Source organism: Neoarius graeffei, chromosome 11 (genome assembly GCF_027579695.1).
Source record: "Neoarius graeffei isolate fNeoGra1 chromosome 11, fNeoGra1.pri, whole genome shotgun sequence".
Lineage (NCBI taxonomy): Eukaryota > Metazoa > Chordata > Actinopteri > Siluriformes > Ariidae > Neoarius > Neoarius graeffei.
The window spans coordinates 68,846,292-68,868,581 of NC_083579.1; the positions used below are offsets into that span (position 1 = coordinate 68,846,292).

General features: G+C 42.3%; 1 protein-coding gene across 2 annotated transcripts in view; it reads left to right on the forward strand.

Moving 5' to 3' along the window:
- arel1 (apoptosis resistant E3 ubiquitin protein ligase 1) overlaps nt 1-22,290 on the forward strand; it is a 130,591-nt gene that overhangs the window by 85,312 nt on the left and 22,989 nt on the right. For both annotated transcript variants that reach the window (XM_060934663.1, XM_060934664.1), the window contains 10 exons: nt 3,149-3,386; nt 3,802-3,971; nt 8,195-8,375; nt 12,047-12,291; nt 12,385-12,462; nt 14,153-14,294; nt 14,390-14,511; nt 14,600-14,675; nt 14,786-14,895; nt 19,938-20,117. In XM_060934663.1, the coding sequence (XP_060790646.1) occupies nt 3,149-3,386; nt 3,802-3,971; nt 8,195-8,375; nt 12,047-12,291; nt 12,385-12,462; nt 14,153-14,294; nt 14,390-14,511; nt 14,600-14,675; nt 14,786-14,895; nt 19,938-20,117 (1,542 nt within the window). The remainder of the gene's footprint in view (nt 1-3,148; nt 3,387-3,801; nt 3,972-8,194; nt 8,376-12,046; nt 12,292-12,384; nt 12,463-14,152; nt 14,295-14,389; nt 14,512-14,599; nt 14,676-14,785; nt 14,896-19,937; nt 20,118-22,290) is intronic.

Below are 22,290 nucleotides of genomic sequence, written 5' to 3' on the forward strand. Positions count from 1 at the left end.
AACAACAACATTTGTACAGTTTTCAGAATTTAAATAGACTTTTATAGAATTGATCAAGCTAATGGTGGATTTGGTAGGGACCTGGATGTTAAACCATCCTGTATTACAAGATTGTTCTGGAAATTTCCAGTAATTTGACACCTTCGGTCTGATTAGTCTGCTGCCCACATTAATCAGATTATTGTGCGAGTTCCGCCGCCGCCACAAAAACCACATCGCCAGGTCTCGCCTCATCTCCATGCTTTACTTGCAAACTTGAAGAGCGTGCTTTTTTTTTTTTTTTGCTTTTTGTTTATGTATTACGTAGATGTGCTTATTACGTGTCAATTTGCGCATGCGGGACACTTTTGGGTCGTTTTCCGTTCATATTGGAGATCGCATACAAGTCTCATATAATTGGTAATGTGAACGGCCTAACAAAAAAATCGGATTTCACAACAAATCGGATATGGGTCGTTTCAGGTTGCAGTCTGAACGTAGTGAAAATGGCTTCGATTGCAACCCTGTAGGACCGGATAAGCAGCTACAGATAGCGGATGGATGGATGGATGGATGGATGGATGGAGCTTTGATTGCATCTCTGAGCTTCCCTGAAATTTGATTTCTGGGGACCTCGGGATCCGCGGCCTATTAGGAAGCCTCGCGCGCTGCACTTGGACATGCTACTCTTTAATGCTGGCATCTCTGCAAGATATAACGTAAAACCCAAAAGTAAATATGCTAACGGCCTATAACCAAAACAGTTTAAACTTGCACAGTTTAAAAAAACAAAAAAACATTAGTAAGAACACTATTACATGAGTAAGGACTGCATAGGCATGCTTTTTTGTTTCTTAAAATAATTTTTGAAACTGTGCTTCAGTAAGTTTTTGTAAAGAAATCTAGATTTCAGCGATATTTGAAGAAGAATCAACAGATTAAATAAACAGATTAGTTCTGTTGTTAGAACGAGCTTTTTTCAACTTCGTCTCTCGGCCAAAGCGAAGCCGTTTCTCAGTCAGCAGGATCTCGAGAAGGCAATTCATGCATTTATCAGTTCGAGACTGGACTATTGTAACGCCCTGTATGTTGGCCTCAGCCTGTCTTCAACTTGTACAGAACGCTGCGGCCCGATTTTTAACAAGCACGTCTAGACGTGAACACATTACTCCTGTGTTGTCGTCACTCCATTGGCTTCCAGTCCGTTTTAGAATTGATTTTAAACTTCTGTTGTTTGTTTTTAATGCCATCGATGGCCTGGCTCCCTCTTACCTGTCTGAGATTTTAACTATTGGTGATCATGGTAGGGCCCTGTGTTCTTCGGGTCAGCTTCTGTTAGAAGTTCCAAGGTCGAGATATAAACAGTGGGGTGATCGTTCTTTTGCTGTCGCTGCGCCCAGACTGTGGAACAATCTGCCCCCCGACATTCGCACCACTATTGATCCCGGCCTTTTTAAATCAAAGTTGAAGACCTACTTTTTTAGATTGGCATGCAGTCCTGACTAGGGGAGTCTTGTTTTTGAGGGGTGCTTCGTTTCGTCTGTTTTATTTCATGTACTTCTGAAAGGCTTTTGGTAATCTGCAGCACGGCGGCACGTTCCGCAGTTAAAACCTGTGTTTTTATGTGTTTTGGTGTTCTGTTTTATGGCTTTGATGTAAAGCACTTTGGGTACCTTTTGGTTATTGTAAAGGGCTATATAAATAAAATTTGATTGAAGAATCATCCTTTGTCACATACATAAGAGCACAGTGAAATTCTTTCTCTGCATTTAACCCATTTGAAGCAGTGAGCGCACGCGCGCACACACACACAGAGTAATGGGCAGCTGTGCTGCAGCGCCAGGGTAGCAGTTGGGGGTTAGATGCCTTGCTCAAGGGCACTTCATCCATGGATCAGTGTTGTAGTCCAGTCTCGAGTCCCCAGTGTTCAAGTCCAAGTCATTAAAGAATTTTGAGTCGAGAACGAGACTCCACCCGCACCATTTGACGGTGGCTGTTGCTGCCTTTATGCGAAAGCGTCTCTGCTACTGTGTCAGACTAACGTTCCTGCTCGACTGCCCCATTTTAGTTAACAAACTACAGATAAAAAGCTTGTTCATTGCTCATCAAGCCCCGCCCACTATCAACAGGGTAAATAACCACGAGTTGGTGTAGTGGTTAGCGTGTTGTACTCGCGGTCGGGTCATACCAAAGACCATCATAAAAATGGTACCTACTGCCGTCTGGCGAGGCACGCTGCGATACAGATGCGAGTGGGGAGTCAAACTCTCACGGTTACCAGAGGACACGCCCCACTGTAACCCTAGCTATGTAATAGGCAAGAGGCTGAGGGCTACGGAAACGGAGATCGGCTACGGAAACGGAGATCGGCGCCGCCCTAATGCGCCATATGGCACGGGAAGGAGTTCATCGGTCAGCAAACAAGCCCCACCCACTGTCAACAGAGCAATGAACATAGCCTGTCACTTCCTTCTCTGGGTGGAGTCTTGCCAAATGACGATTGAAGTTCGAGGTCATCCCCGTCGTCTCCTCGATAGTTCTTCTACATATGGAACACATCGCAGTGCTTTTTATTTATTTATTTATTTTTTTGCACGATAAGTCTGTAAAAGCAAAGCGGACAATCCTAGGGGGCGTTCTCTCCAGGCGTTTTAGCGCCATTAACGTTAGTTTGTTCCTGAACAGGTGAATGTACATTTTCTCTTGCACGAAATTAGTATAAAAATCAATGCAGATATAAATATCTTTTATGGCATGTTCGAAAAAATAAAGAAAAAATCCGAGTCCTCATCTCCAATGCACGAGTCCGAGTCAAGTCAAGTCCTTAAAATTAGGGCACGAGTTGGACTCAAGTCTGAGCCCTGGATTCGAGTACTACAAGCCTGCCATGGATGTAGAGGGAGGAGAAAGTGCTGTTCATTCCTTCCCTCTACCAGTCCGTTTTTCCTGCTCGTCCAGGGAATTGAACCAGCGACCTTTTGGTCCCGAAAAGCATTACAGTATTCTACAGGTGTGGAAGAATAAAGAGAAACAGTAGTAAGTGTGTTGAAAGGATGTTCATATTGTGAGTCAGAGGCCTGAGATAAGCACAAGACACTCTTTATAGTAGTGGTTCTTACTAGGTACAAGTATTTTTACAGTATTCTAATGATGCGTCTTTTCCTTCCAGCTCTTTTATAAGAACGGCCAGCCGTTTCCAGCTCACAGGCCCGTGGGTTTGAGGGTGAACATCACTCACATAGAGCTGGCTCTGGACATTCCCGTCACCCAGGAGGTCCTTCAGGAACCCGAGTCCAACGTGGTGAAAGTGACCTTCACTGTGCGCAAGGCCGGCCGCTACGAGGTGGCTGTTAAACTGGGGGGGCTCAACGTGGCATACAGCCCCTATTATAAAATATTCCAACCAGGTAACGTGAGCTCGGAGTTGATCCGAGCACAGCACGCTGTCCTTATCGTCTTTGGTTATCTCGTTTTGCTTTGATAAAGTTTCCCCTGAAATGAAAACATTATGTAATGAGGAAAAATGCCAATTTGGTCTTATTAGTCAAGTGTTTGTGTGCTTTCGACAGGGTTTCCAGGCCTTTCATCTCGTTAGTCAGCTGTGTTTATGGACACGATGTACTAGAGTGCTAAAGCCAGTTGTAAATTCAGCTTTATTTGGAATCTCTCCGTATTGTTTGAAAACACTGTCTGTCTGTCATTTTGATCGATGTGCTCGGATTGTTTGTACATGATAGCAGTTTTGTGATCGTTTCTTTCTGTCCATCATCGATTTGGCGGGTCCTCCGGAATGAAATGTCATGTCATGTGTATTTGTTACAGGGACAGTGGTGCCATCCAAAACAAAGATTGCGTACCACTTTTCAACTCTGGTGCTGACGTATGGTCAACAGCACACGCTACAGATCGAGCCTCGAGACGAGTATGGCAACCCGACCAGCAACTCGGTGTCTCTCGTGGATGAGGTCAATTACAGCGTGCATATACACTCAGTAAGAGCTCTTACAGGATGAACGGTTGCATACAATTGACAACAGAGAAGGCATAGAAGTATGCACATGCTTTACACTCAAGAAATACTGATTCTGTTCTAAATCCATGAATTAAAACCTGACCTGAAGCTACCACACACACACATACACACACACACACACCTCATTCCCCTGGTGTTACATGACCGGTTGCATACTTCAGCATGAGAGGCGCTTTAGTTCTATGACTTAAATATTATAAGAAATAATTAACTAAATATCTCACTTTTAGTGGCTACTGCCTCAGAGGCGAAGCGAGGCAGTAGCCACTATTGGCCCTTTTCCACTACCCTTTTTCAGCTTGCTTCAGCCCGACACGGCTCGCGTTTCGACTATCTAAGAACAGCACGACTCAGCTCGCTTCAGCCCTGCTTAGCACCCAAAACTCGCACGGTTTTGGAGTGGGGCTGAAGCGAACCAAACCGAGCCGAGTGAGGCTGGGGGCGTGAGCAGACACTCCCCTGTGCACTGATTGGTGAGGAGGAGTGTCCTCACATGCCCACACACGCCCCGCGAGCACGCTGGGATCTGTCAACACCGTAAACCCGGAAGAAGAATAATTACGAATTACGAGAATTTCTGAAGCCTTATGCGCCTCGCCTCATCTATACGCTCTTGCCAGTATCTGTTGGCGTTGTCGGTGACAACAAGCCACAGCACCAAGACCAGCAACACTAACGACTCCATGTCCTCCATGTTTATTGTTTACTATCCGGGTTGTGAGACTACCGCTTAAAAGATCACTGATGTCACCGTTTGCGCCGCTTAACGACATCACGTGACGTCCACCCACTTTCGCTAACTCCACCCAATGTGTCCACCCACTTCCAGCCAGCACGGTTCAGCGCGGTTGTAGTCGAAATGCAACTCCAACAGCCCCGCTCAGCTCGGCTCAGCCCGACTCAGCACGGCACGGTTCAGCCCGACTCAGCCGCGTTTGTAGTGGAAAAGCGGCATATGTCATCGTGTTGTAAGAATGAGTGTAACAACACTGAAACTTCATAACCAATCAGCACTCATCCCGATCAAGTTGGATTACCCGTTCTACTTCTTGATAAACTTCGGAACCAATCAGAAACGAAATAAGAGGAACCTCGTTATAACTTCGTAGTATCGGAAGATAATCGGTACGTAAAAAGATAAATGAAATTCGCCACGTGGTTCGCCAAGGCTACTGATTCGATATCAAGTCAGTGGTGTTTATTTTAACTAAATTTACCTTTTGATTATCACAGCTTTTGTTTGGTCCTTCTGAAAGGTCAAATGAAAGGTTTCGTAAGCGGTTTTGAGCTTTTTGGCGCACATGTTAAGCTGATATCAAACTTCTGCTATTTGCTTTAAAGGGGAACTGAAGTCATTTTTAAACTCGCTTTATTTCTTAATTAACGTGTTATTCAATTCCGTTTTCGGTTTTAGTAACCTTATATCATGACTCGTATTGGCAACTAATTGCAATTAAATATTATACTTATCGGCCTATTCGGTTTTTAGCCGTGTTGAATTTAGTTCGTTTGGTCCACGGCAGGCGTCGCTTATCCGCGCGATCTTCACGAGACTTTGAAATGTGAAGAAGTGTCAGCCAGGTGTCAGTGCCGCCATTTTGAAAACTGCTTTCCAAACGAAGTATTGCACGAAAACGAGTTTAAATGACGATTACTGCCAACTTTTTCCAAACTTTCCTGATCGCTATCAAAACAAACACAACTTCTGGTTTGATTACATCAGCATTCGAAAGAGGGCGCGCGCGTCTTTTGACAACGTTGGCAGATGTCGGTCACTTTGATTTCCGCTGTACGTTTTACTTCCGTCCTACGATGTCTCGCACAGGTCTCAACGAATCTCGTTTACGGCCGTTGCTTTGACATACGGACTGATATATTACAGAGCATATTTCAAACACTCATAACTTGCTATAGCAGCGACAAAATAGCGATCAAAAATGCATTCCGATATTTAATAAAATGAGAGAAATAGAATTTTGATGATAAAAAAATTTGCCTTCAGTTCTCCTTTAAAGCATTTTTCACAGTTTGCTCCTGTCATTTCGTCGGTCGGTTTACATTCTAAGTAGAAATGATTTTCTCGGACGTTTTGTATGAAGTTTTTATTTATCGAGTTTGCGAAAAAATAAAACAATGCTCCGTTTTTCTCAAAATCCACAGAATGTGGATAGAATTAAAGCAGTTATTCCACTCAATCTCGTCGTACATGGATTGTCGCCAACTCGGTGCTCCGAGTGAGATAAATAAATAGAATTTTGATAAAAATTTGCCTTCAGTTCTCTTTTAATTTTATTTTTCAAGTCTTTTACATGCCACTTGTGAAACAAAATGTGCTCATTAGTACTAAATAATGCTTCTAAGACAATTCATGAACAAGTGCTTTTCTTACTATTTTGAAAATCTAGTTCACGGCACTATTTTGAACAAAACACAGTAAACAAAATCGGTAACCAAAATACTCCAAGTCCTGATGCTGCTCACAGCTTGGTGATGCTTGCAAGAGATGAGGCGAGTATCATTTGTTAACACATGCATATATATACACAATCCCGATTCCAAAAAAGTTGGGACAAAGTACAAATTGTAAATAAAAACGGAATGCAATGATGTAACATAGATGACATATCAAATGTTTAAACTGAGAAAATGTATCATTTAAAGAGAAAAATTAGGTGATTTTAAATTTCATGACAACAACACATCTCAAAAAAGTTGGGACAAGGCCATGTTTACCACTGTGAGACATCCCCTTTTCTCTTTACAACAGTCTGTGAACGTCTGGGGACTGAGGAGACAAGTTGCTCAAGTTTAGGGATAGGAATGTTAACCCATTCTTGTCTAATGTAGGATTCTAGTTGCTCAACTGTCTTAGGTCTTTTTTGTCGTATCTTCCGTTTTACGATGCGCCAAATGTTTTCTATGGGTGAAAGATCTGGACTGCAGGCTGGCCAGTTCAGTACCCGGACCCTTCTTCTACACAGCCATGATGCTGTAATTGATGCAGTATGTGGTTTGGCATTGTCATGTTGGAAAATGCAAGGTCTTCCCTGAAAGAGACGTCGTCTGGATGGGAGCATATGTTGCTCTAGAACCTGGATATACCTTTCAGCATTGATGGTGTCTTTCCAGATACGTAAGCTGCCCATGCCACACGCACTAATGCAACCCCATAGCATCAGAGATGCAGGCTTCTGAACTGAGCGCTGATAACAACTTGGGTCGTCCTTCTCCTCTTTAGTCCGAATGACACGGTGTCCCTGATTTCCATAAAGAACTTCAAATTTTGATTCGTCTGACCACAGAACAGTTTTCCACTTTGCCACAGTCCATTTTAAATGAGCCTTGGCCCAGAGAAGACGTCTGCGCTTCTGGATCATGTTTAGATACGGCTTCTTCTTTGAACTATAGAGTTTTAGCTGGCAACGGCGGATGGCACGGTGAATTGTGTTCACAGATAATGTTCTCTGGAAATATTCCTGAGCCCATTTTGTGATTTCCAATACAGAAGCATGCCTGTATGTGATGCAGTGCCGTCTAAGGGCCCGAAGATCACGGGCACCCAGTATGGTTTTCCGGCCTTGACCCTTACGCACAGAGATTCTTCCAGATTCTCTGAATCTTTTGATGATATTATGCACTGTAGATGATGATATGTTCAAACTCTTTGCAATTTTACACTGTCGAACTCCTTTCTGATATTGCTCCACTATTTGTCGGCGCAGAATTAGGGGGATTGGTGATCCTCTTCCCATCTTTACTTCTGAGAGCCGCTGCCACTCCAAGATGCTCTTTTTATACCCAGTCATGTTAATGACCTATTGCTAATTGACCTAATGAGTTGCAATTTGGTTCTCCAGCTGTTCCTTTTTTGTACCTTTAACTTTTCCAGCCTCTTATTGCCCCTGTCCCAACTCTTGAGATGTGTTGCTGGCATGAAATTTCAAAATGTCTCACTTTCGACATTTGGTATGTTGTCTATGTTCTGTTGTGAATATCAGTTTTTGAGATTTGTAAATTATTGCATTCCGTTTTTATTTACAATTTGTCCCAGCGTTTTTGGAATCGGATATACGCTATATTTACTGTACGGACATGGGATCAGAAAACGAGTTTATTTATAAGCAGTAGCCACATGTACCCATAAGGTACCTATTTTTTTACATCATGTTTTGTTTCCGTTAGTTGGGGACTATAGAGGAAGACAGTTCTGAAGATTACTACAGCATGACCGTCTGTTGTAATAAGCCACAGTGTCAGGTTCTGCTGCGGCTCACTCTGAAGAAAAAAGGCTGCTTCAGGGCGCGCATTACTTACAGGGACCAGCCTCTCAATAATGGAGAGTTTGACATCATTGTGCTTAGTGGTAAGTCTTTTCATATCTTCCATTTACTTCTGGCAAGTAACAGTCGTACGTCACTGTGTTTTCACGCTGTGCTTGTTTGTTGCGGTCAGACATTTTCTTGCTCGAGTTCAGTTATTTTTGACAGATTTGTACACTCAACCTTCACGGAACCCGGGCTCCCGAAAAATCTGATGTTTCTTCTTTGTCCAAGTGGTTCAGTTTGTTACTCTTGAACGGTTTTACAATGGTTCTCACCATAATGATGTGAAAATTGGTTTTATATGGACTGTAATAATATTTAAATAGCATTGAACAGTGAAAGGGTTCAGCTCTATGACCACAGATGATATAAAATGCACAAGGAGAAGTGTATTATCTGAACAAACCATTTAATAATTGTGATACGTGGTTAGTAATGTCAGAAATGATTACTGACGTCAAAGACCAGGATCTGGTCTTCCCAGGCAGTCTCCTGTCCCAATTCCTTAAGGCGCATGGGTGCGGCGCCGATCTCTGATTCGTTATCCCTCAGCTTCTCGTCTATTATATAGCTAAGGTTACAGTGGGGGGCTAGTCCTCTGGTAACCACGAGGGTTTGACTCGCTACTCACATCTGTATTGCAGCATGCCTTGCCAGACGGTAGTAGGTACCGTTTTTATGATGGTCTTTGGTATGACCCGACCGCAAGTAGAACTCGCGATTTCCCGCTCGAGAGGCGGACACGCTAACCACTAGGCCAGCTCACGGTTTAAATGAGAGATATTGGAATTTTATCTCTTAAAGCACTTGTGTGACCCGCAGAGGAAAGTGATATTTAATGTGAAGGAAGTACACGGTCACATTCCTGACCAATCAGAAAGGACTTGCCTGTGCAAACAATTTGGAATAATTTTCCTGTGCCATAGTGTAAAACCGGGCGGCACGGTGGTGTAGTGGTTAGCGCTGTCGCCTCACAGCAAGAAGGTCCTGGGTTCGAGCCCCGGGGCCGGCGAGGGCCTTTCTGTGTGGAGTTTGCATGTTCTCCCCGTGTCCGCGTGGGTTTCCTCCGGGTGCTCCGGTTTCCCCCACAGTCCAAAGACATGCAGGTTAGGTTAACCGGTGACTCTAAATTGACCGTAGGTGTGAATGTGAGTGTGAATGGTTGTCTGTGTCTATGTGTCAGCCCTGTGATGACCTGGCGACTTGTCCAGGGGTGTACCCTGCCTTTCGCCCGTAGTCAGCTGGGATAGGCTCCAGCTTGCCTGCGACCCTGTAGAAGGATAAAGCGGCTAGAGATAATGAGATGAGATGAGATAGTGTAAAACCAAACGAAAGGTATGATGTAGACTTAACAAACCAACAGTGTAAGTTTTACTTGCTTTGATCTGGACCAATGCTAGTGCATGTAATCTTGATTAAAATGGTGTGTGTGTGTGTATGCAGATGTTCCCAGTTGTGTGAACGTGACTGTGTAGTTGAATGTGCACATGTGAGGATTGGGCAATGATGTGATTTTTAATAACTCGTTTTATTTTTTTCGCGGTGCGGTTTCCATCAAATCCTGTGCTCTGATTGGCTGGCGAGCGGGTCCGTATCCTACGGTACGGACCCCGGTTACGGACGTCTGGCGACTCACTTGTTTGCAACAACAAACACGGTGGCGTTTTTTTGTCAACATTTATCTTTTTTTTTTTTTTTTTTTTATAAGATTATCAAAAATCTTAAATTTTTGCCAGCATTTCTCAGGAGAATAGCATTAATTTTACAGCATGGATAGCGATAATGACAGTGTTCACAGCGAAAGCGAGTTTTACTACCCTGAGGAAGAAGAAATAAAAGAAAACATTTCAGGAAAAAGCTAAAAACCTCTAACTTGCTAACGCCAAGCAAAAACATGGCTGAATCCTGAATGACTCAATTTTGTATAAATAGGGGACTACATAGGTGGCAAAATGTAGTTTTTTTCCTGCCATGGAAGTGCACTTGTATACCGAGGAGGAAGCCATGTGCATTACAGCCGTGAATGAAGATTCAAAATGGCGGCTCGGCTCGGTTTTCCCTTTCGGGCGCTCTCATTTTCTGTTAGAATTTGGTAAAGAAAAAAATAAATATATTATTTACCAGCTTAAGGTCGGTCCGTATGGTGAAATACCGTGACCTCGGCCTTGAATACTGACCTCGGCCCAGAGGGCCTCGCTCAGTACTTTCAAGACCTCGGTCACGGTATTTCACGATACGGGCGGACCTTAAGCTGGTAAATAACATATATATTTATTAAATCAAAACAAAAAAATCTTGTTTGTAGGAGAACAGCTTATGATGTCAGTGCTGTAAGGGATAAAGTACAGTGAGCCATTTATTATTGAGAATTATTATACATGCAGGACACTTTGTCGATGGAATAAAAATGTGTTCTATTCCCTTCTAGCGGGTTTCATTCGTTTGGTTTAATAGCATGCAATATTGTTATCATATCACTTATCCTACGTGTATGACGTCACTCTACCCAATGGAGAATGAGAGTTGAATATGGTTTGATATTGCGTGGTTGTCAAGACAACATGACGTCACATGGAGACGTAAAACTTTTTTTTTTTAAATAAACCTAGAGATGATGATGTAACTAACGAAAAAACAAACAAAAACCCAGATTTTAGTTATTTATTTTGCACAGGACTGTGTTCCTCTGATAACAGAAACAAAGCTCCAGCCCTCTCTGCTCTTAATCTGTTCTGTTCTTTCAAGATTTATCGCGCATGTCGCGCCTTGTTGAGGGGTTTTTATTTTATTTTTTAATTTTTTTGCCCGAGTTGTTTGAAACCAATCTGGGTTTTCTGTGTCGAATAAGGAAGCGGCTTCACCTGTAAGCAAATCAAACACTTTCATGAAGGAGCTAACTCGAACGCGAGCAGAAAAAAACTAAAACGAGATTCTTAAGCAAACTCTTCCATCCTCACTTCCGACTTTGTTTTTGTAAAATGCATTTTAAATACAATCGTGAATTTCTGTGGAGTTTTCAGTCTGAGCTCCTCTCCTCGTATTCTTTAACCGCTCATTTGCTTCTATTTAACGTTTTTCTTGATAGCGGGGAGACGGTAACGCCTTTTATCTATTACATGTACATGCTCTAGAACGTCTGTCTGTCTGTTACCGTCCTCACAGTTGAGGGTCGGCGATCCAGGAAGCTATCAACTAGCTTCGCTGAATTCTCTTGGGTGATTATAGCACACCAGAAGGACCTAAACCCTCATCTGGTAGCGTGTACACACATACACACCTACGGGCAATTTAGAGCCACCAATTAACCTAACCTGCATGTCTTTGGACTGTGGGAGGAAACCCACACAGACACGGGGAGAACATGCAAACTCCACACAGAAAGACCCCTGTCGGCTGCTGGGCTCGAACCCAGAACCTTCTTGCTGTGAGGTGATGGTGCTCACCACTACACCACCATGCCTCCCTAGGCTATGGAATCGATGTCCTTAATCACTTGATTTGGCCCGACGTGAACTTATGAATGTGATTTAACTTACACAGATATTAGTTGTTCATGATACATGGTGCATTTTTATCATCTCACTATTATCTCGTCAATTATCAAGCCAACATGTATTGTGTGTGGGTGTTTGGTTTTTGTTTTTTCTTGTGCATCCTCTCACATCACCTTGCCTCCCCCCTACTCTCCCCTTCTTGTTTCTCATCACCTCAGAGAACGAGAAGAGCTGTGTGGAGAAGAATGTGTCCACTCCAGGAATTAGTATCTATTTTGAGGCCTACCTCTATGGTACAGGGAACTATAGCAGCTCTACCTGGCAGTTCCCAGCATCCTCTCTGCTCACCCCACCACGACGGCCATCCATGGGTGACGACGAGGAAGAGCACGACTCTCCAGTGGAGGGCCAACCGGAGAAGGTCAAGAAACCAAAAAAGGTCTACTGTTACATATCACCAAAGGTCAGTGATTTTACTGTTCAGGTTAGCAGTGCCACTTATTTCCTTTTATTTTATTCTTCTCTCATGTATTTTTATTTGTCGTCTATATCACAGCAACTCTCTGTGAAGGAGTTTTACCTGAAGATTATTCCATGGCGCCTTTTCACTTTTCGTGTGTGCCCAGGAACAAAGGTAATGTCCAAGTTGTTGTTTTTTAAATATACAGTAGGGCAAAAAAGTATTTAGTCAGCCACCAATTGTGCAAGTTCTCCCACTTAAAAAGATGAGAGAGGCCTGTAATTTTCATCATAGGTACACTTCAACTATGAGAGACAGAATGGGGGGAAAGAATCCAGGAAATCACATTGTAGGATTTTTAATGAATTAATTGGTAAATTTCTCGGTAAAATAAGTATTTGGTCACCTACAAACAAGCAAGATTTCTGGCTCTCACAGACCTGTAACTTCTTCTTTAAGAGGCTCCTCTGTCCTCCACTCGTTACCTGTATTAACGGCACCTGTTTGAACTCATTATCAGTATAAAAGACACCTGTCCACAACCTCAAACCGTCACACTCCAAACTCCACTATGGCCAAGACCAAAGAGCTGTCAAAGGACACCAGAAACAAAATTGTAGACCTGCACCAGGCTGGGAAGACTGAATCTGCAATAGGTAAGCAGCTTGGTGTGAAGAAATCAACTGTGGGAGCAATTATTAGAAAATGGAAGACATACGAGACCACTGATAATCTCCCTTGATCTGGGGCTCCACGCAAGATCTCACCCCGTGGGGTCAAAATGATCACAAGAACGGTGAGCAAAAATCCCAGAATCACACGGGGGGACCTAGTGAATGACCTGCAGAGACCTGGGACCAAAGTAACAAAGGCTACCATCAGTGACACACTACGCCGCCAGGGACTCAAATCCTGCAGTGCCAGACGTGTTCCCCTGCTTAAGCCAGTACATGTCCAGGCCCGTCTGAAGTTTGCTAGAGAGCATTTGGATGATCCAGAAGAGGATTGGGAGAATGTCATATGGTCAGATGAAACCAAAATAGAACTTTTTGGTAAAAACTCAACTTGTGTTTGGAGGAGAAAGAATGCTGAGTTGCATCCAAAGAACACCATACCTACTGTGAAGCATGGGGGTGGAAACATCATGCTTTGGGGCTGTTTTTCTGCAAAGGGACCAGGACGACTGATCCGTGTAAAGGAAAGAATGAATGGGGCCATGTATCGTGAGATTTTGAGTGAAAACCTCCTTCCATCAGCAAGGGCATTGAAGATGAAACGTGGCTGGGTCTTTCAGCATGACCATGATCCCAAACACACCGCCCGGGCAGCGAAGGAGTGGCTTCGTAAGAAGCATTTCAAGGTCCTGGAGTGGCCTAGCCAGTCTCCAGATCTCAACCCCATAGAAAATCTTTGGAGGGAGTTGAAAGTCCGTGTTGCCCAGCGACAGCCCCAAAACATCACTGCTCTAGAGGAGATCTGCATGGAGGAATGGGCCAAAATACCAGCAACAGTGTGTGAAAACCTTGTGAAGACTTACAGAAAACGTTTGACCTCTGTCATTGCCAACAAAGGGTATATAACAAAGTATTGAGATGAACTTTTGTTATTGACCAAATACTTATTTTCCACCATAATTTTGCAAATAAATTCTTTAAAAATCAGACAGTGTGATTTTCTGGATTTTTTTTTTTCTCATTTTGTCTCATAGTTGAAGTGTACCTATGATGAAAATTACAGGCCTCTCTCATATTTTTAAGTGGGAGAACTTGCACAGTTGGTGACTGACTAAATACTTTTTTGCCCCACTGTATATATATATATTTTTTTTAAAAGTCGGCTTATCAGTTATATACTTTCCTGTTAGTTCACCTACCATGGGCCTGACCCAGTCCATAAATACTTGACGCTGGTGGTAGATGATGGGATCCAGCCTCCTGTAGAACTGAGCTGCAAGGACAGGAACATTATGGCAGCCACATTTATTCGCTTCCTGCACAAGAACATTGGTGAGTTTTTGAGAAAATACATGCAGCTGAATCTGCTTAAGCATGCAGACGAATTGTGCTCGTTTTTTTTTTTTCCCCCCGTCTCTGGATGGTAGGAGGCTCTGAAACATTTCAGGACAAGGTGAGCTTTTTTCAGCGAGAACTCCGGCACATTCACTCCAAGAAGCCTCGGATTAAAACCTGCCTGAAGATCAGCCGCCACTCCATTCTCGACTCTGTGAGTAGCCTGACCTGTTGGAGCTCTTCAGTGCTTGAAATATCCTTTTGTATGTTTGTAATATCGTGATTCAACCTTTTTTCTTCAGTCTGTCAAGGCCACCAGAAACTTCTCTGTATCGGACTGGAGTAAGAACTTTGAGGTGGTGTTTCAGGATGAAGAAGGTCTGACGTGACTTTAAACATTCTGTTTCTCGAATGTGAGAATGCTTAGAGTTTGTATGTGTAGATGGCGACAACATGAATTGCATGCGTTTTTTTTGTTTTTTTTTAAGCTCTGGACTGGGGAGGGCCGAGGCGCGAGTGGTTTGAACTCGTCTGTAAGAATCTGTTTGACACCAATAACCAGCTCTTCACACGTTTCAGTGACAATAACCAGGGTCTGGTAAGCATCATTTACCTCTAACTGCAATGTTTCAGGACCAGGTGAGCTTTGGCCACTGGGCAAGTGGAAGTTTTAATGTGCTGCTCAGTCGCAGTTTTCTAATGTTTTTCATGTGTAAATGTTAGACTGTATTTTAACTTCAATGAAATGATCTTTAGAAATGGTGCCAGATAATATAGGCAATATCCTGCCTCATTTGACATTGTAGGTAAAATTCGCTCCAGTACGCAAACTTTATCATCTCTGGCCATAACCAAAACAAAACGAAGTATTGGCGAAGTTTTAAAGGGGAACTGAAGTCATTTTTAAACTTGCTTTATTTCTTAATTAACGTGTTATTCAATTCCGTTTTCGGTTTTAGTAACCTTATATCGTGACTCGTATTGGCAACTGATTGCAATTAAATATTATACTTCTCGGCCTGTTCGGTTTTTAGCCGTGTTGAATTTAGTTCGTTTGGTCCACGGCAGGCGTCGCTTATCCGCGCGATCTTCACGAGACTTGTGCGAGACTTCGAAACGTGAAGAAGTGTCAGCCAGGTGTCAGTGCTGCCGTTTTCCAAACGAAATATTGCACAAAAACGAGTTTAAATGAGGATTACTGCCTACTTTTTTTCAAACTTTCCTGATCACTATCAAAGCAAACAAAACTTCCGGCTTGATCACATCAGCATTCGAAAGAGGGCGTGCACGTCTTTTGACAACGTTGGAAGATGTTGCCCTGTGTCCGGAATCGCTCCCTACTCACTATACAGGGCACTATATAGTGAGGACGCCATTTTGTAGTGCTGTCTGAAACCTTAGTGAGGATTATTTATACCCTACTGTATATAGTGCACTCAAAGTATCCCACAATGCATCACGAAAAGTAGTGTACAATTGATGGTCACTAACCAAAGCAATATATCCCATCATGCATTGCGGTCGCGCTGAAAGAAATCAAATTAAAAGTCTCAAATTTTATTTAATAAAAGGCAGCGGCAAAGAAGAAAGTGTTCAGCCTTGATTTAAAAGAATTGAAAGATGCAGGTACGTTGTGTTTATTAATGTGGGAAATGCGCTCAGTATAATATGGATTTATCACAAAAACACATGCATGTTTATTATTTTGAAAACCCGCCAGCCGACTGATCTGGCACGTTTTAATTGTGCGACAGTAATGACGTAAATACCAGCGCGACGGATGAGTGTCTGAAAGCGTTTTTTAATTCTACCAATGAGCTCACTGTATAGCCCTCTATATAGTAATTCCCTATATAGGGAGTAGTGAACAATTTCAGACACAGGGTTGGTCACTCTGATTTCCGCTGTACGTTTTACTTCCGTCCTATGATGTCTCGCACAGGTCTCAACGAATCTCGTTTACGGCCATTGCTTTGACACATGGACTGATATATTACAACCCCGATTCCAAAAAAGTTGGGACAAAGTACAAATTGTAAATAAAAACGGAATGCAATAATTTACAAATCTCAAAAACTGATATTGTATTCACAATAGAACATAGACAACATATCAAATGTCGAAAGTGAGACATTTTGAAATTTCATGCCAAATATTGGCTCATTTGAAATTTCATGACAGCAACACATCTCAAAAAAGTTGGGACAGGGGCAATAAGAGGCTGGAAAAGTTAAAGGTACAAAAAAGGAACAGCTCGAGGACTAAATTGCAACTCATTAGGTCAATTGGCAATAGGTCATTAACATGACTGGGTATAAAAAGAGCATCTTGGAGTGGCAGCGGCTCTCAGAAGTAAAGATGGGAAGAGGATCACCAATCCCCCTAATTCTGCGCCGACAAATAGTGGAGCAATATCAGAAAGGAGCTCGACAGTGTAAAATTGCAAAGAGTTTGAACATATCATCATCTACAGTGCATAATATCATCAAAAGATTCAGAGAATCTGGAAGAATCTCTGTGCGTAAGGGTCAAGGCCGGAAAACCATACTGGGTGCCCGTGATCTTCGGGTACTTAAACGGCACTGCATCACATACAGGCATGCTTCTGTATTGGAAATCACAAAATGGGCTCAGGAATATTTCCAGAGAACATTATCTCTGAACACAATTCACCGTGCCATCCGCCATTGCCAGCTAAAACTCTATAGTTCAAAGGAGAAGCCGTATCTAAACATGATCCAGAAGCGCAGGCGTCTTCTCTGGGCCAAGGCTCATTTAAAATGGACTGTGGCAAAGTGGAAAACTGTTCTGTGGTCAGACGAATCAAAATTTGAAGTTCTTTATGGAAATCAGGGACGCCGTGTCATTCGGACTAAAGAGAAGGACGACCCAAGTTGTTCTCAGCGCTCAGTTCAGAAGCCTGCATCTCTGATGGTATGGGGTTGCATTAGTGCGTGTGGCATGGGCAGCTTACACATCTGGAAAGACACCATCAATGCTGAAAGGTATATCCAGGTTCTAAAGCAACATATGCTCCCATCCAGACGACGTCTCTTTCAGGGAAGACCTTGCATTTTCCAACATGACAATGCCAAACCACATACTGCATCAATTACAGCATCATGGCTGCGTAGAAGAAGGGTCCGGGTACTGAACTGGCCAGCCTGCAGTCCAGATCTTTCACCCATAGAAAACATTTGCCGCATCATAAAACAGAAGATACGACAAAAAAGACCTAAGACAGTTGAGCAACTAGAATCCTACATTAGACAAGAATGGGTTAACATTCCTATCCCTAAACTTGAGCAACTTGTCTCCTCAGTCCCCAGACGTTTACAGACTGTTGTAAAGAGAAAAGGGGATGTCTCACAGTGGTAAACATGGCCTTGTCCCAACTTTTTTGAGATGTGTTGTTGTCATGAAATTTAAAATCACCTAATTTTTCTCTTTAAATGATACATTTTCTCAGTTTAAACATTTGATATGTCATCTATGTTCTATTCTGAATAAAATATGGAATTTTGAAACTTCCACATCATTGCATTCCGTTTTTATTTACAATTTGTACTTTGTCCCAACTTTTTTGGAATCGGGGTTGTACATGGCGTATTTCAAACACTCATAACTTGCTACAGCGGTGACAAAATAGCGATCAAAAATGTGTTCCTATATTTAATAAAATGAGAAATAGAATTTTGATGATGATAAATTTGCCTTCAGTTCTTCTTTTAAGTGCAGAACAAAGACTAAAATATAGACAGTGTTTAAAACGAGTAGCGATGTGTCTGCGGGTTGTATAAAGTTACTGAGCGCCAAACATAAACATGGCCTACAGATGTGGTAGATAATGTCAAGTCAAATTTCAGATAAGTGTAACCTTAATTAGCTAAGAAAACTGATTCTGAGATGGTCAAGCGACCTATACGAAGCGCCATCTAGTGGGCCACGAAAGTTTTTCCAAGTTTGAAGCCAAATATTAAATAGTTCAGGATGTCGTAGTGTCCCAAATCCGGTAGCTGGTTTGACGTACACCTTTCAAGTGCAATAAATACGTTTGTGGGTAAATTAAGAACAACGGGTATTTTATTATTGTCACGTTCCTCCTTTGTATTTAACGCGCACGTGCGCACTCACGGAGCGTGCACGCGCAGTGGACAGAGTAAATAAATCCATTTGTGGGTAAATTCTATGGATCTGTGATGCCTGCTGGAACAGGAGAGCAGGGAGGATTGGGAATCGAGCAGCTGTGCTTTGTTTACACCCGATATGAAAACTTGTAGCGTCCTAGCAACCATCGCAAAGATGTGTGCAAAGCCCAGACACTCCTATTTACCCGGGAAAAAACGATACAGGATTTATCTTGTAGTGTCCTGATCCCCAGATCTTTAACCCAGCCACATATAAAAAGTTGTTCTCCTCCATCCTCTTCCAGGTTTTCATCTGTGTGTCCGTGTAGAACCATGTCTGCAGCACCAGGTAGTTTGAAATGTCGGGGAACTCAACGGATGGATCATTTCCCAGCTCAGAATGAATGAATAACTTTTTATTTAAACATGATAAGTTGATCAGCAGAGCTGGTGGGGCCGTGCATGTACAGATACAAATAATTACAAAAGACTGAAAATTAAACACAATCTTTAAAAAAAAAACCACGTAGTCTGTTAATTATCTTCACATTAAGTTAATTAATAGCATACATAACTATTGTCTTTGTGTTTAGTTCCGGCTACAATAGGATCAAAATTTATTCTAATGTCAAATTTAGTTAGTAAATTTTTTTCTTTCATAGGAAAAATCCTTCTTTGTTAGCATGTAAGGGTCTAATCCCATCGAGTGGTTTTTATATCCACTTCTTTTGAGTGAACTTCCTGGTTTTAATAACTTGCTTGTTTGCTGGACACACACGTTCTTGTGTTAATCACCCAGACTCCACTTTTGGATCATTAATCCCGTTTCAGTGAGAATGACCTGCACGCATGGTTTGGCTTCGGGTAAATCCGTACAGTTTTAAATACAAAAAAAACAGTTTGTTTTTATTGCATTTATTTAATTCCCGGACTCCCATCTGTAACAGGGACTGATGTTGCATCCCATTAATGCACTTTACAATACATTATTAGATTCTAATAGAATAGATGAGCCAAAATAATTGGGGATCTTTTTTAAAGGGACCCGACTCGTTAGAAGTATGAATAGGTGGGCCTCGAAGCAGAAAAGGTTGAGAACCCCTGATCTACAGCAAGCAGTTACACCAGTTTGTATTAAAATAAGGTGTATGTAGTGGATATGGAAATTTTAATATGACATCCGTGCGTACATTGTGAAGAAACTCCCAGCAATCTTTATGATTTTATACAGCGATTTGTTTTTTGTTTATACCATTTGAAATGTAGATAATCCTTATTATAGATATCTGGCAATCTTACTTAAGATATAATGCATGTACATCATTTTATCCTCTGTGAATAATACATTAGGGAAACAAACAAGTATATGATCTTGCTCTAGCAAAGTTTTTAATGTAGCATATCGTGTTTACGTGATCGATTAAAAAAGTCAGCAAGGTGTTGGCTAACGATAGATGGGTTAATGTGTAACGTGACCAAAGATCACTAGAAATCATCTGTTTGTGTTTGGCAGGTCCACCCTAACGCAGAGCGTCCTGCTCACCTGAGGTTGAAGATGTACGAGTTTGCAGGGCGCGTGGTGGGAAAGTGTTTATACGAGTCAGCTTTAGGAGGAGCCTATAAGCAGCTGGTGCGAGCCAGGTTCACTCGCTCATTCCTGGCCCAAATCATCGGCCTGCGCATGAACTACAAGGTGGTACACTGCTCTAATTTTGCAACACTCATCTAAATTCTTAATAATATACATAGTAAGATCAATCAGACTTGATCGAATACAATAATTTCTCTAGTAATGGCTAATTCACAGGGACAACATGGCAGATGCTCCACAAAATCTAGCGATGATGATAATAACAACAACTAGATAGATAGAGACTGTGACTAGTCAGTGATTTGCGCTAGCTGTTTAGAAACCGCGACATCTGGTCACCATACCCTATAAATCCGGAACGGTAAGAGAGAGAGTGAGGGAAAAAGTTACACCCTGCCACTCTGAACAAAATTTAAAAGCAAAACAAAGAACTTTTGATTGAAAAAAATCATGAAAATTGAGAGTTATAAGTGATTTGGAAAAAAAACCCTGTTTTACATGGATCATTCTGGAGCAGCGATCCGGATCACCACCAAAAGTCATAGCAACGTACACTGCCGTTCAAAAGTTTGGGGTCACCCAGACAATTTTGTGTTTTCCATGAAAAGTCACACTTTTATTTACCACCATAAGTTGTAAAATGAATAGAAAATATAGTCAAGACATTTTTCTGGCCATTTTGAGCATTTAATCGACCCCACAAATGTGATGCTCCAGAAACTCAATCTGCTCAAAGGAAGGTCAGTTTTATAGCTTCTCTAAAGAGCTCAACTGTTTTCAGCTGTGCTAACATGATTGTACAAGGGTTTTCTAATCATCCATTAGCCTTCTGAGGCAATGAGCAAACACATTCACTACGTTTACATGCACATAGAGAGAATCGAATTTCTGCCGTTGCTCGACTGAAATCGAAGTTCAAAATGCCATGTATACACCTTAATTCGGCTGAAATTGAACCGAACTTGATTTCTCGGAATCGAGCTACACGACCTAGTTTATGCGATTTCTGCCGAGCTACTTTGTGCATGTATACCCTATCGAGCTAGTTGTCGAGCTACTTACTGCCCCTTCCGGAAGTGACGAGTGACGAGACCACAAGCGGGAAACACAACAGCCTCGGTCGGCATGACAACAGTAGTAGCGAGCAGCAGAAGAGGTCAGGAGGAACAAACGAAGAAGAGAAAATGGCGATGTAGAGCTCTCTGAAGTGTGGGTGGAGCACAGAGGACGGCAGGACAAAGCTTCTGGTACTAATAGGCTTTTTATTGTCAGACTTTTCAGTTTAACAGCCTACTTTTATTCTTGACACACACGCGCGCGCTGTGTTCTAGTCCCGGGATGAGCTCTCCCCTCTGCTCTCCCTCTGCCTCCTTAAATAGGGCGCGGTTACTGGGAAGACACACACATACAGGTTAATTACCGTCAGGTGTAGGGATTCTGCCACTCACCTTCCCTGGCTCCGCCCTCCTGTCACAGACCGGCGCTTGACCACGCCCCCACTGCCACAGGCAAGCAGAAACGTGCACTTCTGGAGCAATGAGGAGACAGAGTTCATGCTCATTCAGCTTAAGGAGTTGAATATATTAAAATTCATGGACGGGAGAAAAACGCGCAATGGAGAACACGGAACTGATAACTTTGTTTATACTCTTGAATAGCTCTTCTTCATGACGACAACCGGAAGTGTACCAACACGATGGGGCGTGTAGCGCCACCTGTGGCTCGGGTGCACAATGCACCTCACACAATAGCCCGATTTCATTGTGTGCATGTAGGATTGGATTTCTCTGGCACCCCTGCTGGGACCTTCAGCTCGATTACCGACAGCAGCTCGATTTGGATGTGCATGTAAACGTAGTCACTGTACCATTAGAACACTGGAGTGAGAGTTGCTGGAAATGGGCCTCTATACACCTATGGAGATATTGCACCAAAAACCAGACATTTGCAGCTAGAATAGTCATTTACCACATTAGCAATGTATAGAGTGGATTTCTGATTAGTTTAAAGTGATCTTCATTGAAAAGAACAGTGCTTTTCTTTCAAAAATAAGGACATTTCAAAGTGACCCCAAACTTTTGAACGGTCGTGTAATTCAGCCTAGAGGTATTCTTCATGTGAAATTTGGTTGAAAACTGAGGGAGAAATGGGATCCTAAAAACACGTTAAGATGATGATGATAATAAAGTAGAAGGATCATGAGTGAGAGTTTATTAATAATAATAATAATAATAATACTTAACATTGAACATAATTGTTGATACTGTGACATTTT